Raw genomic sequence first — 21,939 nt, 5'->3', positions numbered from 1 at the left:
TGAAATCTATTAGACTATAAACTGTTTGCTTAAAGCCAAGGTGTGGGGGTGACTTCCCATTTTTGGATTACAGAAGTTGAATTGGCCTTACAAGGTAGTACATTTTGTAGGACAGACTTTATAAGTCAATTCAAATTATAAACTTTACTCCATTTACATTCCCCCTAAGAGGTAGAATAGTGTTTGGGAATATGCCCCAAAAAATGTAATCTGAATTCTTTAAAGGAATTCAAAATAAGAAGGTAAAAACTGAAATCATATTGCCAATAATGAAATACTTGAATATACAAGTTTATTTTATTTATATATAACACAAAGTTTGACTACATATCAAATAAATAGGTCAAATTTAATTGAAACAATATAAAGAAAGTACTGTGCATTTTGAGGGGCGGAGAGAAAATTATAGAAAAAGTGCTGTGAGCCTCACTTATCTCCCTGAGGGGATAGGATGGTCCACAAGAACTAATGATTTTATAAAAGGGAATATAGAGTGGGGAAAGGATAAAAGGGGAAATGAGTAGAGGAATTAACATGGAAAGACTATTTCTTACTCCCATCTCCTTCTATAAATGTCATCTTAGCCCCATCAACTCCATTGTAGGAGCTGCTGGAGCAGAATCATAGGGTAATGGATGGGACCAAAAGCCATGGGCAAGACCCCAGTGTGAAACATTACTTGGATTCATTAGGAGTCCTATATATAGTCAGGAAGAATCATAGGTAATGCGTTTAGACTAAAAGTAAATGCAAGGCCGAAATGCAATAAGATCGTATGTTGGAGCTTGTCTCTGCAATGTCCACTGCCAAGACTGTGAATAGTTTTTAGAACTTTTAGAAAAAGCCAAGTCCCAAGCAGAGGGTCAGTGTTCATTATGACACAGTAGCATAGCAGTGAAGGAGGGGAGGGTCTTGGCTATTATCCATGGGTGAAATTCACACCACTTCACATTCCAATATTCAACTACATTATATGCCACATCTGGAGTGATTTTTTTTTTCTTTCTTTTTAAAATCTAGTATATCAAGAAGTACAAAAGAGCTATCACTTATTGGAACAAAGAGAGGGACTTCCTGGAGAATCAGTCCCAGCTTCACACAATAGATTCCCACCTAGTCAGTGTAATTTCAGATTTTTAAAAATGGTTCTTCTGGTCCTAATCTTAATCTCTCTTGCCGTCACTGATGCTTAATAATCCTTCCATAGGTATAAAACAGGTTGTAAAAAACAAAAAACAGAAAAACAGGTTGTAAAAAATTGGCATAAAATCCCACTTATGTAAAAATGACATGTCTGGACCTTTCTTGAGATCAGGTTTTGATAACAAGTTAAAAATAGGAAGGTATGGTACACTTGACATTTAACATTGAGAAGAATATTTAAAAACAAAAAAACAAACCAAAAAAAAAAAAAAAAGACTCTGGGAGTAATAAAGACAACCTACTTTATACATAAAGTTTTTCAGGACAAGATTTTTTTTAAAAGCTTTGGTACTTATAATCTCTAAATTCCGTTTAGTATGAAAATATTAAAGAAATAATAAATCTTGATTTGTTCAGCAGAATGCATCCTTTCTAAAATATGTATTTTTTATGGATCTACTATTTTTTCTCTTCTTTTTCTTTAAAAAAAAATCTGTATTTTATGCAGTGGCTCCCTGAGAGTGGAAGGAAAACTAAAATAAGGAGAAAGTTAGATGCTATAAAAACAAAAGATATCAATCAAAAAAATGTTTTAAATATCCTTGTTTGTATAGACTCTACTCCAGTGAGACTTTCAACCAGTCCACTGAGAGACTTTTTTTAAAATCTACAATTAAGTTCACTGGGGTAAATAAGGCAAACTGCTTAAATTCACTTTACTAGGAAGAGGGAGAGAGAATAAGTAAAGGAAAAATATTCCGATGAACTAGTCAATTTATTACTCTTTTTTTTCAGGGTATTTTTCTCATATTTGGAAGCAGCTATGTGCTCTCATCTAACAAAAGAAGATTAAATGCTTTGTTTAAATGGTATCCACTCCAGTCAAGTCACCACTACCATTGTTGTGATCATTAAAAATTATTGTAGCTCCCTCAATCTTCTTGCAGATTGAGGAAAATAGTCCTGAAAGAGGATAACTGCTTTGCCCACAATCACAAAGGTGGCTGTACTTGCTCGAGGAAGGCTGATAGAAAAAGAAGCTGCATAGAAGTTAGAACACAGAAATCATCAAATAGAGGGCTAGCTACATTCAGAATCCATAGCAGGTCTTTCTTTCCTTCTTTTCTGATGGACTCAGGAGAAGACTTGATGACTGAACTCACAATCATTCTGTTAAAGTTGATTTTTCACTTCCTTTTCACTTCCCGGTCCGAGAGACCACCTGAATGGCTTTGATCCACTCAGTGCGTTCCTGAGGGGAGGCAGCTTGTAAGAAATAATGAACTTCAGAGGAAGTAATGATCTCAAAAAGGTTTTCATCACCACTCTTCTTTGCTAAAGGAGACAGAAAAAAATCATAATTATTAGAGGACCCTTCATTTAAAGAGGTCATATGGTCCAAACAGTGGACTCAATATATAATTTAAATGACTGATTATATTATTCATAGAGAAATAGAATTTTAGAGCTGGAAGTGATCTCATAGATCATTTAATGCAATAATCTTCATTTTGCAGATGAAGATACTAAGACCAAGAGAAGTAGCTTGTTCAAATTAATGAAAGAGAAAGTATCAAAAGACAGATCTCCTGCACCAAATCCAATACTCCAGCCATTATATCATGCTGCTGCCCCAATAGAAGATTTCTTAGATAATAAATAAATATAAAGGATTTCTTTAATAAGTTTTAAAGGTTATATGATAACAAAATCTAAGATAGACTGAGACCCAGAAGAACCTTCACTGGGTGACATTGATGGCAAAGTTGCTTTTATAGACCTCAGGTTTTGTTCACTACAGTTCAAAGTCCTCAGAAAGCCATGAAGCTTTATGATTTTTCTGGGACTGGACAGGCAAGATTACAAATGGGAAGCTTTGTTCTCTAAGACCTTTTGGAAGCCAATCATACATGCATAAATATATTTTTGCTGATACTATTGAGATAGACATGATCAGAGGTGCAGAGTGGAAAGAAAATTCACAGACTAATCCAACCTCATCACTTTATAAAGAAGAAAACTAAAGTCCAGAGGGGTGAATGATGGGCCCAAGACAGGCAGCAGGAAAGAACAAGCATTTATTCATTTATTTTATATATCTCTATATACATATATACATACATATTATATATACATATATATAATAGTTAATTTATTAAAGTACAACTATGTGCCAGGCACGAATTATTATTTCTTCTGATCTTCACAATAATTAATACAATTATACAACAATACTGGGGAATAAATATTATTATAATCGCCATTTTTCAGCTGAAGAAATTAAGGCAGACAGAGGTTAAGCAACTTGTCTAGGAAGCATCTGAAATTGGACTTGAACTCAGGTCTTACTGACTCCAAGTCCAGTACTCGATATACTGCCTAACTGATGAGGTCTTCTACTTCCAATTCCAGTGTTTCTTTCCTTTGTGCTTCTAGAGGAGAGTTGTACTTACCCTCAGGGGTGCTCTCCACTGCAGTGACCACACAACCTCTCAAGTGAATTGCCCCCAATGGATCTTCTCCCTGGAAAAAAAGAGAACATTATGCCCACCAAGTATTTAGGATCCAGCACAGTCCGACTAGTAAAGAGTTATACAACAGCTCAGAAGAGATTCAATTCAATGCAACAAAAATATATTAAGCCTTTGGAATAAAGAAGAGAAACTTGGCAGTTCAAGGATTAGATTCCCAAAGCTACATCTCACAGGGGCAGAAGAGGACATTTTTTAAAAATTGTAAGTTGTATGCATAATAGGGTACTTCCCTAAATTAAAAGTTCAAATTAGTTGGGAAACAGGAAGAAGAAGTGGAGGAACTTAAGATTCGACCACATCTCTTTCAGAGGTCTTACCTCCCTTGGCTCACCTATTGCCTAAAAGGTCATAGGATGTAGTCAAAGAATACTACCCTTCAGTCAAAAATAGAACTGGAGAATCCAGTCTGCTCAGGGGAGGCTTAAGACTTCAGACCAAACACCTCCTGAGTAAAAGATAAAACTGCTTAAATTAAACAATCAAAATATTCTCATCTAATTAAACCTGATTAGAGAACATTACTTCTTAGCTACTTTAGCCAAAAGCTAAAAATTAGATCAAATTCCTCCTCCCACCTTTACCAAAAATACTACCAAAGATAATTAGAGTGAAAGGAAAGTTGTGTTGAAAGTCTAATTGAAATATAAGATATGGAGAAATTAACTTTAATCCCAGAGATAAAGAAAGCTTAAATTGAAAAAGGGATGTCCTAAGGCCATAAGTTTATTGGATGACCTTAACAGCTCTATAATTCAACAGATTTCTCCAGTTGAGCCTGAAATGGAGGAAATGGAGGAAAGTAGGAAGTGGGAAAGGAGTATGAGGAAATGATGAGGAGAGAACATCATATGACCATGGAGAATATATGTTTAGAGTTGGAAAGACCCCCTGAGATATATAAAAGGAATTGAGATCAAGGAGAGAATCAGAAAAACAGAAAAATTTAGCTTTTGAGTATGATAATGAAAATAATATTCAAAGACCTTTCAGCAATCATTGCACTCACCCCTGCAGGATCATAATAATGCAAATATGCAGGGTCCTCCCTCAGAATAAATTTCCTCACTTTCCAGTTCTTCCTCCGATGCCCCTGCATCCAGAATCAGCACACAAAAGAGAAATAATATTATCAGCCCAATATCACCATGACCTACTCCAGTACAGAGGCACAAAATTAGCAATGATGTAATTCAATCAATAGACAAAATGCTTATGGCTCACCCATTATATGCAAGACACTATTCTCAGCATTTAAAATCCATAGATAAAAATGAAAAATCTTGTCATTAAGCAACTTTTATTTGTAGGACAGAAGAGGTCTAGGAAGTGATTTTTGGACTAGCTAGTTGAGAGCAGGAACAAACTAGAAGTAAGGAGATCTTTCAGAAGTTGTTTATTCCAAGTAAGAGGTGACAAAGACAGAACAGCAGCTTTGTGAAAAGAGAATGGTGTAAGAGACGGTATAGATGTGGAATTGACAATTGATTGGCTATTAGTGTGAAAGAAAGCAAATGCCTAGGATCATTTACCAGTTGAAACATGGCTGACTAGAAAAGTGGGGCCAACAAGAAGAATAGAGAAGTTTGAAAGAGGATGGATTTAAAGGGGAAAATAATGAGCACTATTTTTCTGTGTCAAGTTTGAACTGGACTGTGAACTGGAGGAGTTCTTTAGAAAAAGGGGAGCAGCAAGCCCCACACACTGAGGAAAGTACAGTGAACAGAGTGCTGGACATGGAGTCAGGGGGAACTGAATTCAAATTCAGTCTCAGACTTATTATTAGCAGTATGATCCCAGACAAGTGCCTTAAACTCTGCCTCAATTTCCGAATCTATAAATTGGGGATGATAATAATTGCCTCTACTTCCCAAGGTGGTTGTGAGGACCAAATGAGATAATATACATAAAGCATTTAGCACACAGGGCTTGGAACAAAGTAGGGCGCTATATAAATGTTAGCTATGATTGTTGTTATTTTATAATTGATTGGGGTTTATGAGAGTTTATATACTTGGGAATCATTTGTATAGAAATGCTACTTGAATCCACAGAATCTGAAAAAATCTTCAAGAGACATCATGCAATTCATTTCGTACGGCCTCATATTCCTCATTTGTCAAATAAATGGTTGGTCATTTGTCAAATAAATGAATTAATTTATATCCCTTTTTTATTTAAAAAAAAATCCTATTATGATCCTATTATTCCCAGCACCTTGTATGGACTGAACTTACAGTTAACTCCAGTCGCTCTTTATTACCTTTCATTCAAATATAAACTCCTCTGGCATGGAAAACATTTTAAACCATGACCTTTTACAATATTCGTTCCTGTACTCTTACACATATCCCTTCCTTCCCTCCATGAATTCTGCCATCTATCTGCAATGGCTTGTTGCTGTGTCTCACACACAACACCATTTCCATGCCTTTCTGCTCCATCCCAGGTCCATTATGCTCTTCCTTCTCTTGCACTTTTTAGAATCTTTGGCTTTAATCAAGATTTAGTTAAAGTGACATCTTCGATATGAAGCAATGCTTTCCTGCTATTATCTTCCCCTCATACTGTGTGTACTTGGTATTTATCTTCTCTCTCTCTCTCTTTCTCTTTCCCTCTCTGAAATAGCCTGGTATTGGTAAATATAGATATACCTATATATATGCATACATATATAATACATGTGTGTACATGTTTTAATTTAATACTTTTTTGTTTTTATATAAAAGTAGTATTATATATAAAGATAGTGTTTTTTATACAGATAGCTTTCAACATTCATTTTTGTAAGATTTTGAATTCCAAATTTTTCCCCCTTCTTCCTTTCCCTTCTTCCCTCTCCAAGAATCCGATCTAGGTTACACATTGTATAATTTCTTCTCTCCCTTCCAAGAACATAAGCTTCTTGAGGGTAGGAACTATTTTCAATTTTTCTTTGCATCCCCAGTGCTTATAGTAAGTACTTAATAAATGTTGGATGATTGATTGGTTGGATGAATCAGCATGACAATTTCTTATAGTCATCATTTCTTCCTTTTTTTCCAGACAAACATGTAATTGCTGGGCAATTCTGCTGTTTGTGGTGAGTCAACTTTCAGAGGAAGATGGCAATGGAAATTTGGAAGCAATGGGCATTGTTCAAGTTCCCTTAAGCACTTTGGTTGCATCAGAATGTGACGGCAGTGAGCCATCATTTCCAGAATAAGGTTACTCTGAATGAATGCTATGGCAATTTATAATATGTATGTCTGGGACTTTTAGACTATTTCTGAGAATTGATAGTCAACTGGAAAGATCAGCAACTATCCAATATCAATTGCATTCGCTCAATAAGAGCTACTGAGCACTAGCTGTATGTCTCATGATGTGCTAGGCTGTAGGGGAGATATATGTGGATATACATATACACACATATATATATGTATGCACGAATGCACACACACATATATATCTATCTATATGTGTGTGTGTGCGTTTGTATTAGACATAATCCCTGCCTGAAGGTTCTTAAAATCTACTTGGTAGACAAGATACATACAGACATAATTACAGGACAATACAAAGAAATAAATTACATAAATGAACAAAAGGGATGAAAAAAATCAAGTATGCCAGTATATGGTCTTAGTTAGAAAGCACAGGGTTAGGGGACTTTACTAGAAACTTAATCTACTAAGATATGAGACTTCCCTCGGGCACCTATTGATTGTATTCAAAAATAATGTAGTATCCCGATTGCCTCATAAACTATGGTCAGTAATTGATACTATGCTCAACAAGTTTACATTCTAGTAGGGGAGGTTTCTGAATTTAAAAAGAACCTTCTTGCTTGTATTCAAAGATTCATGTCATATTAGAGCTGGAAGAGACCTAAGTAATATGGTGCATTTGGGTTTAGCTGATTAAAGATTGAATTAAATGGTCATTTAGGTAAAAGGAAAAACTCAATGCCCTCCTGAGGAAATATGTTGTATTGGAAAGAACAATGAAATTGCAGTCAGAATATCTTGATTCAAAATCTGGCTTTTTAGCTTGCTGATCTTACTTGGCCATTCTAAGCTTCTGGTTCCTCATCTTTAAAATAGTAAAAATAACACTTACATTGCCTACCTTACAAGATTATTGTGATGATGAAATATGATTGTATATGAAAAATAGCTACATAAAAGTGAACGAAAAAGGATCTAAAGCCTCAGCTATCATTAGATGGCCATAAAGAATCCCAAATTCTTTTTCCTTTCTTTTCTCCCAATTACCTCTGAACAGCTCCCTTCTTTTCTTATTTCTGATAGAGCTTTATTGTAAGGGAAATTGTTGTCATGATGGTGACAGGGAATGCTAAAAGGATATAAATACAATGACCATTTAATTCAATCTTTCATCAGCTAAGCCCAAATGCACCATATTACTTAGGTCTCTTCCAGCTCTAATATGACATGAATCTTTGAATACAAGCTTTCCAAGGTTCTTTTTAAACTCAGAAACCTCCCCTACTAGAATGTAAGCTTGTTGAGCATAGAGACTCCCTCACTTTTATCCTTATATAACCAGCATTTAGCACAGTGATGGCACATAATAGGTTGTTAATGCATATTTATTAATTGACTGACTGACTCTCCATACTCCATGTCTTCTCACAAAAAATGTCACTTTAATTTTTTTGGTATACCATTCATTGCTAGCTTACAGATGTGAATACAGATTGTTCATTTAAATAGAATTTCACTTTTCTTACTTAGCTTCAAATCTCCCTCATCTAAATGTCTCTCTTATTTGATTATTTGTTTATTATAAAGATAAATATAAATTTAATATTAAATATCTCAACTTAAGAATTAATTTAATATTTAACAGTCAATGTATGTAAGATATTTTCTCATTGGCTCTCCTCCATCTCATAAAGTGGCAATATTTTCTTGTTATCTTCTTTTTCTTATTATTTTGAAGATAATGACCGCCACTATGCCCCCCTTTCTTAAGCTGTGAGATGAGATCCCATATAGGGTCCCATAACTGAATGTAGAAGTCATGAAATTATGATATATTATCAGTAAATGTTTGATTTATATATATATATACACATACATATATATGTATATATGTACATATATATATAACCATGATTTCATGAAAATTTCTTGGATGGGGCAACTAGATGGCACAGTGGATAGAGTACTGGCCCCTGGAATCAGGAGGATCTGAATTCAAAACCACCCTCATACTCTTGATGTTTACTAGCTGTGCAACTCTGGGCAAGTCACTTAACTCCAATTGCCTCTCAAAAAAAAAAAAAAAGAATTTCTTGGATGAAAAGGGGTCATGAGTGGAAAAAGTTTAAATAGCTCTGCTAGTCTATTTCAAGTTGTCTCTCTCTCTCTACTTTATTCTTCCAAATATTATTGTCTCTTGGATTTTTTGAACAAATTATTGGTCATTTGTCTTACTTTTACTCTATAGAAGAACAGTGGAATGCTTAGTTGTGATTCCCACCACTGATAGTCCTTAATAAGCTTTCAGAAAAGATAATGGAGGTAAAAGAAGAAGAAAAGAGCATCCAGTGAAGGAGAGGGATCCATAGCAAAAGGTTCTGGCCACTCACCTGCTTCAATAGGCACCCTTGCTTAATGATTATTCCTCTGAATTCTTCCTTTAAAATCACATCATCATCACTGGAATTGTCTTCACAGAAAAATCCACTGTCTGCCTAATTAGAAACCAACACAGATTTCTTTCATCAAATCACAGGCTTGCCATTCCTTCTTACTTCTCTGATCACCAGCATTTTAATGTTCCTTCTACATTTCTGTGTTTTTGGTACCCCAATCTTAATCTTTAAGGCTCTCCCCTAGAATGCTTCTTCCTACAAAACTTTATTCCTTGTCTCTCTCCTCTTGGGCATGGTTGTTATGAATAATCTTCCCTTTCCTGATGTGATTTGTTCATTTGTTTGTTTCTCTATTCCTAAGTCAATATTTCTCTAAGAAATTTTCTGCCTTCAAAAATTACTTTCTCTCAAACTACTCTTTTTCTTACTCTTACAAAACTAAACTGAGTAACATCCAGGGCATTTTCCTACCTCTACCATTTGTGGCTTTCTATATCTCCCTGAAGACTGGAGAACTTGTCTGGAGGAAATGAGACTGGCAATGAATTCACCCAAAGTGAACTGAAACCTTGTATCTGGGAAGTTTGTCTCAGTCTCATAAAGAAAGTTTTTCTCTCATAAAGCCTCCAAATATCTGGACTTCAAAATCCAGAAGAAACAGAACTGACAAAATCCCCAGAGAAATCTTCTCTTGTTATGTGTATAATATGACCCAGAGTGGGTTAGTTTTTTGAAAGAGAAATCTGCAGTGCTCTTATGGGGATTTCCATGAGTTGGGTTCTTTTTTGCAGAATTGTGAGCTTTTTTCCCTCAAAAGTGAATATAGTTTGCCCGGTGTTTAAAACAGGACATCTTAGTCTGGGATGTGTGAACTTAAAAAAATTAATAGCTATTTTAATACAATTAGTCTTCTTTGTAATCTCATGTATTATCTCTATTTAAAAACATTTTTTCTAAGAAAGGGGTCCCCAAGCTTCATTAGACTACTAAAGAGTTTCCCCTCAAAAGTCAAGAACTCCTGCACTGGGATTTGATTGAGTTATATTCATTATAAAAATGAGGAGGTAATTCTTCCCACTTACAAAGTAGTAGAAAGCATCAGGGTTATCAAGGAAGGATGTTTCAGCAGTTCCATCAACTGCATTCTTAGACAAGTCCCCAGCAGGCTGTAAGAAACCTTCATTCAGTAGTGAAGATGCAATCATGAGACCTTCCTGACGATTCCGAACAGATTTTTTAGATAAAAGCCAGTCAATCACACAGTTACCTAGACAGGAAAAATAGCAGTCATATTATTAGTTCAAAACTAGAAACAAAAGGCTGAAAGAACTTTGGAAGATGATACCCCATTTCTGATCAAGACTATATTTGTCATTCTAAGGAATGAATTTTCCGTCATTTAAAAAAAATTATCCCCAAAAAACTGCCTCTTTCTTGACAACATATTGAGCATCTTTAAGTAAAAAATCTGGCACTTTATCTGGATTAGATAAAGAAAATTGATCTTTTAAAACATAGATAAAATCATCCTTATATTTAAATTATTGACATAATTTTTGAGAGCCATCTATGAAAATAATTGAATCTTCCAAATTAGGTGGACTAGGGAAGTAGTTGGTGGGATTGTGGTTGATTTACCCAGGGCAGTTGTGTAACATGATCATGCCTTAACTAAGACCAATTCATTCATTCATTTATTCATTCATTCAACAAACATTTATTAAGTACCTACAATGTTCCAAAAATTGGCTTAAGTTCTAGGAATACAAAAACAGTCTTTGCTCTCAAGTAGTTTTCATTCTATTGAGGTAAGGCAACACAGAGAAAGAAGTATATGTGTTGTCAGGGGAAGATACTTACAAAATAGGAAGAACAGAATAGATTTCATGTAGGAGATGATATTTAAGCTAATTTGAAGAAATCTAGATGTTTTAATACATAGAAGTGAGAAAAGAATCCATTTCAGGTATAAGGGACTGCCTATTCAAAGGGACAGAGATAGGTGGCAGAATGACATGTCTGGAGAATTTGATTTACCAAAGGGAAATTAACAAAAAGGAATATTTGGATATAAACTAAGACCAAGACCCTTCGTACTTTGGTCTTGATGATTGAAATTTGATCTTAGAGCCTGACCTAGTAAAAGAACTTTAGATTTCATTGCATTCTCTTCTAGGGTTTATTCTGAGAATTCTCCAAATTTGGACAATGTCTATATTTCTGTGTCTATGGGTATCAGGGTCCCCAAGTCCTATAAAAGCATTCAAGATAAAATATTCACATGCTTTTTGGCTACAGGATAATCTTTCTCACCACTCTTGAAAAGGCAGAAAACACAAAAGACTCACAATAGTCTATAAACAGATACAGAAAACATAGAAAGAACTGAAATCTGGTTTTACTGCAGGGACACATTCCAACATTCTGGTGAATCCATAACTCTCTCATCATATCTTATACATTCCCACCTACATTTGTTATGTCCCTGTGGCTGACACCTCCCAGAAGGCAAGCACACTTTGGAGTTGCTTGATTTCCCTTCCCACAAGACTTGTATTATATGAATATTTATATATAGTATAATCCTGGAGGGATGACAAGATCTGAATCTTAAAGATACAATTATTTCATTACTGAAAGCTTTTGCCTTCTTTTCTCTTTTACCTCAACTAAACCTTGCTATATAACTTGACACCTAAGGTTTTATGACATGCCTTTTCAGTCTTGTACCATAATGTTCTTCTCCATCCAGGCTAGTTAACGCACATTCTTTTTTTCTATAGTATGGCAATTTTTACTTCCACACTTTTATTTGTACCATCTGTTTCTAATGGGACTACTCCAAGATTCTCCACAGCTTTCTGCCCATGAAAATCATGTCCAATCTCCCAGGAACATCCTACCTTCTGACCACTTCGATCTATAGTGATCTCTTTCTCTCTCCTCTAAATTCATGATATCTGTTGTCTAACATGTTTATTTGACATTTAACAGATAGTGTGTTGTTGCAACTCTTATTTTGTTATGTTAATAAATTTTGTACTTTTACTTGACAGTTCATGAATACATTTTTATTGATCCAACTAGACTATAATCTCCCTGACAAAAGGATTCATGTCTTTTTATTTTAATCTTCTACTTCCCTTGAACATAATGCTCAAAATTGTATTTTTTATTCTAGGATCTGTGATAAAATCAAAGTAAGCATTTCCATCACAAATATCAAATGCAACTTTTCAAAGCTTTGAGAAACTCTCTTTCTGAAGGCATATCTAGCTAGAGGAAGTCTCACACAAAAAAAATCTCCACTAGTTCCCTCATATTACAGAAAAGGAAACTGAGACCCAGAGTATGTTTGATTTCATTAACCCTGTGTTAAACAATCAAATTCCCAAAATTTCTACGGTATAATCCACAAACTGTCACAGAACTGAAGAATGTCACAGTAAGAAAGTATCTTTGAGATCATTTAATCCAACTCCCTTATTTTAAAGATGAAGAAACAGGGGGTCATAGAGATTGAAGTCATTTGTCTGACGTCATACAATCATCTAGTAGCAAATTTGATACCATAATACATCTCCCACTTCCTAGCCAAGACCTCTTTCCATTATACTTTAAATTCTATTGAGCAACAAAGACCTTTTCTTTTCTTTTCTTTTCTTGTTTTGCTCTTACAGTCCAGTTCTTCGATTTCAATTGGCTCACTGAGTATGTCCCAAATTATCTTTCTGCCCAGCACTCCTCTTTTATCATCTCTAAGGATGAGTCAGAGTTCAAATCCAATGCATTTCATTCATTTCAATAGTGACCACATCTAACAGTTTGTGGGAAATTGTTGGGAAATCCAGACTTTTACCTGTAAAACAGTGGTTGAACACCTTCTTGTCCTTCTCAATCTTCAGTTCTTTTATTCCTTTGTCAGCATCCTTCATGGATAAATATAGGGCACTGAGCAGAATAGAGAAAAAAAGGAATGAATAAGAAGAACCTATTTAATGTTCCTCCACATACCTTTTATCCAGGAGAGGGTGACCATGATAGCAAATGGCATTTCTATAACCCTTTAATTAAGAAGAGCACCTTGTATACATTATTTTACTTTAGTTTCACAACAATGCTGTGAGGTAGTTACTATAGATATTATTATCCTTCTCTGCAAAATAGGGGTAACAATATTTATGGTAGCTACCTCACAGCATTGTTCAATGAGGTTAAATAATGTGGTCAGATCATTGGTAAGTACTAAACAAGACCTCAATCTAGGGATTCTTGACTCCAAAGGCAACTATCGATCCACTACACTGCCTAGAAGCTGAACTTTCTATTACCTTGGTCTTTGTAAATATATATACATCTGGCTAGATTAAGGCACCATGAGGGTCAACATGTCTAGCATAATTTTAAATCTTGTATTGCAATTAGTACAATGATTTGTGTGCTGTTTGTGGTTTGGTAGTTTCATTCATGTCCCTTTTGAGATCTTCTTGGCAAAGTTACTGAAGTGGTTTGCCACTTCTTTCTCTAGCTTATCTTACAAATCGAGGAAAACTGAGGCAAACAGAATTAAGTGATTTGACCAGAGTTATAGAACTAGTAAGTGTTTGAGGCCAGATTTGTTCACTGGAGGCACTCAATTATTTGTTGTATGAATGAACTGAACAAATAAATAAAACTATTTGAAGAATTAACTACTGATACTCAAAAGAGAAAGTTATACCTAATGTGAAGGGAACGTTTGGTGTAGCTCCTTTACAGACTAATGTCTCAACCAGACATGAAGTATTTTTTTTACATTTTCCCTAAATAGAAACAGATCAAAAGAAGGGAAGGAGAAAAGATAAAGACATTAAGTGAGGTAAGGAAATGGGGTAAAGAAGAGGAGTTTTTATTTTTTACAGAGTAAGTGGGGAGCCCTATCACAGGAATATTTAGCAACAGAACAGAAAATAGTCTTCCTGTTTCTTATATCTTGCTTCCCCTCAACATTGCCCAGCCGTCCCCTTCACACATATCTTTGACAATTGCGGTCAACAATGTGGCTCCCAGTGACACATTCAGAAACAAAAAGGCCCCCAAGCATCCCACCCCTCCTGGTTTCATACCATTTTATCTAATTGAAGGAAACAGTCTGGTTTTCCTCTCTAGGACAGTCTGATAGGGAAGTTATCAGAAACCATCCCTGTGTTCCTTTCACAACCTCTGGGAGCTTTAGTGGCTATTCTGAGTACCAAGTGTGGGAGTGAGAGGATGTTGCTGAAGACTAGTTTCTAAATATATTTTTTTCAGAGAAATGTAAGATACAATGGAGCAAAAGATCCTTTCTTATAATGAATTCACAGGAATATGGAAAATGCATTCTGAAGACCTTTGGATAAGCTGCTATAGGCTGGTCAGAGAACAAACAGCCCAGACTGTAGGATTCAGAGCTAGACTTGTGTTGCCAAGATTCAGAGCTAGCAGGGACCTTAGAAGCCATCAAGTCCAATCCCTTTCATTATTTCATCGGGTGGATGGGAAAACCGGGCCCTAGAGACTGACTTCTCTAAGGTCATACCAGTAACAACTTACAAAGGGAAGATTTGAAAGCAGGTCCTTTGAGTCTAGAACCAGGGCTTGTGCCCCTGTATCCCACTGCTTCTCAAGGGCAGCTCTTATTGACTCTCTCCAGCCTCTATATTGTATTCCTCCACACACCAATATCTCCCTGTTCTTTCTTTCCTGCCTTAGCCCATTTCCAGAGACTGAACCTTTGACAAAATAGACATAAACTACGCTTTCCTGATTCCAGTCCTCCAAGTAGCAAGGTCATTGCTACCTGTAGCCCTCTTATGACTGTGAACTTAACTGTTTAAAAAAATCTAATCAAAGGTAACCTTGAAAGGAGAAGAGTTGTATTTTCTCCCTATTTAGACTAGTGGATATGTTATTCCATCAATAGCATTCTGCACCTGTCTATTATAGGAGTAAGAGGTGTTCCATACACTTAATTACTGTGTGACCTTCCTATGGTCAGAAGTCTGGGCTTTTCCTTGAAGCAGCCACTATGAGTGTCCCATAAATTCTGTAATATTGGCATTGGTCACAGTGCCTTGAGAGTGTCAAACACTTAATGGAAATGCTAAAGCTCTCAGAAGTAGATACTGGTTTGAGTACTATAGACTCTTTGAGATACTGCCATTCATTAACTCTGGCCAATGGTTGGCCATTTAGTGCACTAAGCTAGATAAAACCTCATGGCCTTGAAGCAGTTTTTACACTGATAGAGTTTGGTCAATTCCAAAACCTGGAAGGAAAAAACCCAAGGAAACAATCACCTTAAGTCAATAGTTTCTGGTAGTCGAATGGACCTCCTGGTGGATTTTCTAGCAAATTTCTGGCCTCCTTCAATGCACTTAATAGCCTTCTTAATGTCTCGCACCCAGACATCTCTCTCCTCCAGGTAGGCAGCCTGGAAAAAGTGGTCTTGCTGCTTGGTTGTGGCAAGTTTAAACACGAACTAAAAGCAAAATGTAATATGTTAGCAAGGAACAACTGCCACAAAGCAGAGGTTTGAGCCCAGTTATAATCTGCTAGTGCGTACTCAAAAGTCAATTAGCCACCCCAAACCAATCATTTATTAAGTCTTATTAATTCTATTTCAGCAATATCTATTGCATTTTTCTGGCAAATTGGAGTCATTGGAGTTGGAAGTCTAATAAAATGGGGACTATTTCATTTTTTTTTGTTTTTCCCCCAGTGCTTTGCACATAGTAGACACTTTTTTATATAAGCATTTTTATTATGAATTTAATATAAATACATATATTCAAATATACAAAGAACAAAAACAGAGGATTATATAAAAAATTGCCACCTTTTGCACATTTTATATAGATATGGATATATATAACAAATATACATATATATCAAATTTAACAAGTTAAAAACAAAATTGTCCACTTCATTTCAATGTAATGGGCTCTTACTAGATTTTTTTAGAATTTGAAAAATGTTGAAAAACTAAAGTATAGTTTAATGGGATGGTGGAAAGATATGGCTTCAGATCCTAACTGCCACATGTTTAACTTTGGTATCCTTTTTAATTTTATCTGTAAAATAAAGAGATTGAACAGGATAACCTTCAAGATTCCTTCCAGTTCTTACTCCTATGATCTGCTTTTCTGAGGATTCAAGGAAATGAATCTTTGTACACCCAATATTAATTCACTGGCTATCCCTGGGAAAATGGTTCACTTTTACTAGCTTTCATGTTCCTAAAAATCCAATGGAGGGATCAGCAAGAGAATTGTTCACACTTAGCTCAGAGGATATTATTGGATTAAGAATGACCTATGGGTGCCACTAGGATGGAGATGGTTAGTGGTAGGTTTTAAGATTATACAGGAAAAAGTAAAAGTGGGGGGAAAAGACATATAGTTAGACAAAATGGGCACTTAAAGGTTTATTTGGATTGGTCTAGATACCAACTATAATTATTTCAAATACTGACTGTATGAACTTGATAATCATATACTCTTTAATAGCCCTCCTAGTATCATTTCTATTTTATTTATCCCACAACACATTTTCTCTATGATTTAAAAAAAGCAAGCTTAATCAAGCCTGTTATGATGAACAGCTTATGACATGGCTTTTTCATTTGAATAAGGGAAGAGAACATTCAAATGAGGGCTAGAGGAGAGGGGACAGAATAAAGATATGTGAGCAGAGATTTCAACTCTTTATTTTTGGCCTCTCCTCTCTCCTCAGGTTAGGATATTATATCTATGCAGGTCTGGGAAAGAGTATGTATACCATAGTATAACCTTTGAGGTTCCCTAGATTCCAGAGTCACAGGTTGCCATAAATAAAAAGGGTGTATTTGGAAAGGGACTTCTATTACTTGAAGCAATTTTGCCTGTCTCGGTATTGACACTCAAGTCTGGACTCTTGCTGTTCTGTGTGGGCACTGATTAAATTATAATTAAATACATAGGAGTAATCAGGAAGAATTCACTTTGCATCTCAGCATTTATTGGATTGAGCTATCAAAGGGTGAAATTTGCTGTTATTAATTATTGTCATAGTAATCATTCTGCAGTTCTTTGTGATCAATCTATGATTGCTTTGATATTAGGAACTCCTGTGAAGAAATACAGATCAGCATCTGTTTGGCAGCTCAAATCACTAAAAGAGTCATGAGGCTGACATTTATCAGAGATGTGACATGAACTTAGAGGTTCTTAATTTAAAGGACCACTCTATCTTTATGCTCCATTCCACCTCATCCTAAATAGTAAAAAATTAAAAATTAACCAATCTACGAAGACTTGTGCCCACAGTAAGGATGAAAGCTGACAGCTCTGCTTCTTATATGTTGTGAGTCAAATAAGAACACATTTGGGGAGAGTTTCCAAGCCCACCCAGAAGTACCCATGAAGGTCTGACTCATGAATACTGTTATGTAGCTTGAGCTCCATAAGCCTTTATATTATCAGAACCCTGATTGAGACCCACTTACTTCTGATGTGATTCTGTCTGTCAACATTTATCTAAGCAAGAGGAAAAACCTGGACATCAAAAATATAAGATGACTGCTGCAGGATTGCGTGCCTAAGGCAGCATGATATAGGGGTTAGTGGTCAGATCTATGACAAGAAGATTGAAGATCAAATTCTGTCTCTGACACACTATGACTGTGTGACCCTGAATTTAGGCTCTCAGTTTTTAGGTCAAAATTCTTAATCTGTGGGTTGAAACCCCATATGGGGTTTGCATAACTGAACAAAGGGATTGAGAAATATTTGGCAAGAGTAAAAGGTATCAAATATTCTACTAAGATTTAATTCTTTTTATAAAAATAAACACATTCAGTTCATTAGTATGCACATTTGTTTTTGTCTTTAATAAATGATAAAATTATATTTATATCAAATAATTGTTTTAAAATAAAGTTACGATTTATTATAATTATTTGATTTATATACCTACATACCTGAGGTCACATAAAAAATTTCTTGGGCAAAAGGGGATCTCAAGTGGAAAAAGTTTAATAAGCCCTGGTCTAAGTACCTTTCCAAGATGAGAGATGCCAACCTACATTGCAGATAAAGTTCCCTTGCCAGGGATTTCCCTATACTAAAGAAATTATAGGTCTATGGCTATCCCCTATCTTTTCTCCTAGTTTCTAAAACAATGTTTTTCATGTTAGTAACATTTTGGAAATGTTTAATGAGTTGAATAGAAAAAATAAGGCCATATTGGGAAACAATTTTTTAAAAATTAACTAACTTACCATTCTTTTACCAAAGTCTTGGCAGGGGCTGGTAAGAGTACTTCCTTTCAGAGGGATCATTCCCTTGGGACTATTATCACTTTTTTTCTTGTAAAATTCAATAGCATCTTCCAGCAACACAACCCACATGGGTTTCCAGCTATTGAACACGCTGCCCTATATTGACACCATAGAAAGAAAAAAGAATGAGACTTTTTGAAAAATATTTATTTCTCCTAATTTCCACATCCCTAGACCCCAAGTCAGAATACTAATATGGAGTGGCTAATACATTAGCACTGTAGACTGCTAACAGACTCGAGGGTATGTGATGAGTTGCCTACATATGTGGAACAAACTGTAACTGCTACAGGAAGGTCCCTGTAAGAAAGCATCAGTATTTGTTTCCTCGGATAAAGTTGTAAATTTCTCAAGAGGAGGAATTATAATGCTTAAGTCTCTTACTTCTCCTCACTACATTCATTGCAGTACTGATCTATCACTGTAATGAAGTTGACGCTTGTTATGTTGCTTTTGTATGTGAGTGTGTGTGTGTGTGCGTGTGTGTGTGTGTGAAGGCAATGAGGTTAAGTGACTTGTCCAGAGTCATACAACTTGTAAGTATCAAGGGTCTGAAGCTGAATTTAAACTCAGGTCTTCCTGACTCAAGGATCAGTGCTCTACCCACTAAGCCACCTAGCTGCCCCTGCTATATGCCTATTAAAAAAGACTTGACTCTCAAATAAGATTCCAAATATACCATTATAATCACATTTGTTTCTCTACTTAAAAATTCTCTATAAATAATTATTACCTAATGAATAAAGTAAAAACTTTTGAGCTTGGCTCTAGCACTTCTCTTCATGTATTTTATGCTCTGATCAAATCCATTAATCTCCGTTTCCCATTTTCATCTAGCCTCTCCTGCCTTGATATTTTTGCTCTTACTGCACCCCATCTTTGGAGTGTATCTCCATCTCTTAGACTCCTTCCCTTTCTTCACAGCCTAACTCAGACATTACCTCCTCCATGAAGCCTTCTCTGCTTCTACCTCCAGGTCCAAAGCCTCTCATTCCTCATGGTCTTTATAAAACTTTGCCTGGGCTTCTACTTTCCCCTTGTCCCGCTCTCCTTTACATCACTCTTCTAAGATGAAATATAAACTCTTCTGTGTGGCAGTGAGAGCTAATCATAACTTGGCCCTATGAACACCATACTCATGCTGCTCCTTATTCCTTCTTTCATCTCCATTCCTTTTCTGTGGATATTTCTCTCTTCTCTGCCTAAAAAACTCTCTATTCACCTTCCTCCCTTGATTTCCTTCAAGACTCAGCTCAAGGCACCATCTTTTTCATGAGCTTTGCTTATCCCCACAATGGCTAATGTCTTCCATTCCAAAGGAACCTTCTCTCTGCTTTGTGTGAGGTCTCTCTCTTTCTCTGTCTCTGCCTGTCTATCTCTATCTGATTCTCTGTTTTTCTATCTTGTTCTCTCTCTCTCGTTCTCTCTCTTTTTTTCTCTCTCTCTGTGTATCTATCTCTTTTGTTCTCTCTGTCTCTGTGCATCTCTTTTGCTCTCTCTGTCTCTCTGTCTCTGTCTCTCTTTGTCTGTTTTCTCTCTCTCTTGCTCTCTCTACCTGTGTGTCTATCTCTCTCTCTCTCTCTCTCTCTCTGTCTCTCTTTGTCTTTGTCTCTCTCTCTCTTGCTCTCTCTACCTGTTTGTCTGTCTCTCTCTCTCTTGCTCTATCTCTGTGTCTGTCTTTTATCTGTCTGTCTCTGTTTTTGTCTCTGTCTCTCATTTCTTTCAATAGAATGCAAGTTCCTTCCCTTTGTTAACTGTAAATTCCTTATCAGTAACTTTCTTTGCATAGCTGAAGTCTAGAACAGACCTTGTATACAGTAACTAATTAATAAATGGTCGATGAATTTTTTTTGTTGAAAATATAACTCTTGGACAATTCCAAATCCTGCTAACCTCCATGGGAAATAGTGAAAAATTCTCTTTCTTTAATTATTATTCATTTGTGTTAACACTTCATATTCTTTACCTCAAACAGGGCCCCTTCTCACAATTCAAAAATTGCTTACCATAAAAGGAACCACAAGAAATCCACCCGAATAATTAGCACCCTTGCTACACAGTTACATGTGAAAAGTGTCAAAAACAGTATGGGAAGAACTAAGTACAGTTTCCTTCTGTGGCCAATTCTTATTAATATTTAATCATTCATCTTAAACAGTTAACAAAGCCTTATCATTTATCTTTTAGTATTTCCATAATACTATGGAATATATTATGGAAATACTTGGCCTTGGAGCTAAGAAACAAGGGGTCAAGTCCCTTCACTGACACATAGTTGGTATGTAATCTTAGGCAAGTTATTTAATGTCCATTGCTTTAAGTAAGTAAGATTATAATCAGAAGAGATGGCCTACATTGGTAAAGGTAATTCCTCATGAAGAGTTTCCAAAAACAGTGAAATCACAACTCCTTTCCCTATCTAGCAGACAACGGCCAAAAGGAGATAATAATTATTAAGTGAAAGATTGTCTTGTTTTGAAAATAATTTGTTTCTCTGGAGTTTGTCAGAGTTTAACTTAAATTGAAGCAATTAATAATCATTTATCAGGCATGGAGCCTGTCATGATGGGCACTGAGAATACAAATGAAAAAGTAAGAAAAATATTTATTCTCAAGGTAAGTCAATACAAGGTCATTTGAGGGGAGAGACAGCACTAATAACTGGGAGATAAGAGAGAGCTTAGAAGCTAACTTTTGAGCTGGACTTCAAAAGAAAGTAAGAATATTGAGAGGTAGAGATGAAAAATGCATTGTATGTATTAGGAATATCCTATACAAAGATATGGAGAAGCTGATGAAATGCCAAGCTTGCAAACAGCTGGGAGGATAGTTTAAATTAGGATAAGAAAAGAATATTTAAAGAAGAATAATGTAATTTAAGTCAAGAAATATGGGATGGGTCCAGATTTTGGAGAACTTAAATTCTAGTAGAGGAATTTGTAATTTATTTTAAGAAAAAAATGGAGCCACTGGAGATTTTTGACCAGGACAATATAATTGTTACATTGATGGCTTAGGAAGATTATTTTGGGAGCAATGCAAAAAATTTAATTGGAGAGAAGAGCCAGGTGGTAATTAAGGGGCTTAAAAAGCAAAGCTAAAAAGACACCTAAGCTAACAAGTATAAATAGGTTGAATATAAGTTTGGACAAATTCATTGATGATATAGCTACAATGGGTTATTTGGGGAATACTTTTAATTCCTCATTCCTGCATTCCTCCAAAATAAAGTATACCTTTGTGACATTTTGAGGTTTGCATAAGGAAGAAAATTTAAATACCTTTTCTCAAACTATCTTTGATACCACTGTCAGAAACAGCAA

General features: G+C 35.6%; 1 protein-coding gene across 1 annotated transcript in view; it reads right to left on the bottom strand.

The window, feature by feature from the left end:
• Positions 1-270: 270 nt before the first annotated feature.
• Positions 271-21,939, bottom strand: part of PLEK (pleckstrin) — a 37,834-nt gene continuing 16,165 nt past the window's right edge. The window contains exons 2-9 of the mRNA XM_051975415.1: positions 18,557-18,712; positions 15,597-15,778; positions 13,139-13,230; positions 10,362-10,546; positions 9,274-9,378; positions 4,684-4,767; positions 3,597-3,666; positions 271-2,478 (exon numbers count right to left, since the gene is read on the bottom strand). Of these exons, the coding sequence (XP_051831375.1) occupies positions 2,342-2,478; positions 3,597-3,666; positions 4,684-4,767; positions 9,274-9,378; positions 10,362-10,546; positions 13,139-13,230; positions 15,597-15,778; positions 18,557-18,712 (1,011 nt within the window). The 3' untranslated portion in view covers positions 271-2,341. The remainder of the gene's footprint in view (positions 2,479-3,596; positions 3,667-4,683; positions 4,768-9,273; positions 9,379-10,361; positions 10,547-13,138; positions 13,231-15,596; positions 15,779-18,556; positions 18,713-21,939) is intronic.

Source organism: Antechinus flavipes, chromosome 2 (assembly GCF_016432865.1).
Source record: "Antechinus flavipes isolate AdamAnt ecotype Samford, QLD, Australia chromosome 2, AdamAnt_v2, whole genome shotgun sequence".
Classification (NCBI taxonomy): domain Eukaryota; kingdom Metazoa; phylum Chordata; class Mammalia; order Dasyuromorphia; family Dasyuridae; genus Antechinus; species Antechinus flavipes.
Note: the sequence above shows the minus strand (reverse complement) of the source record. Positions and strands in the feature narration are given on the sequence as shown.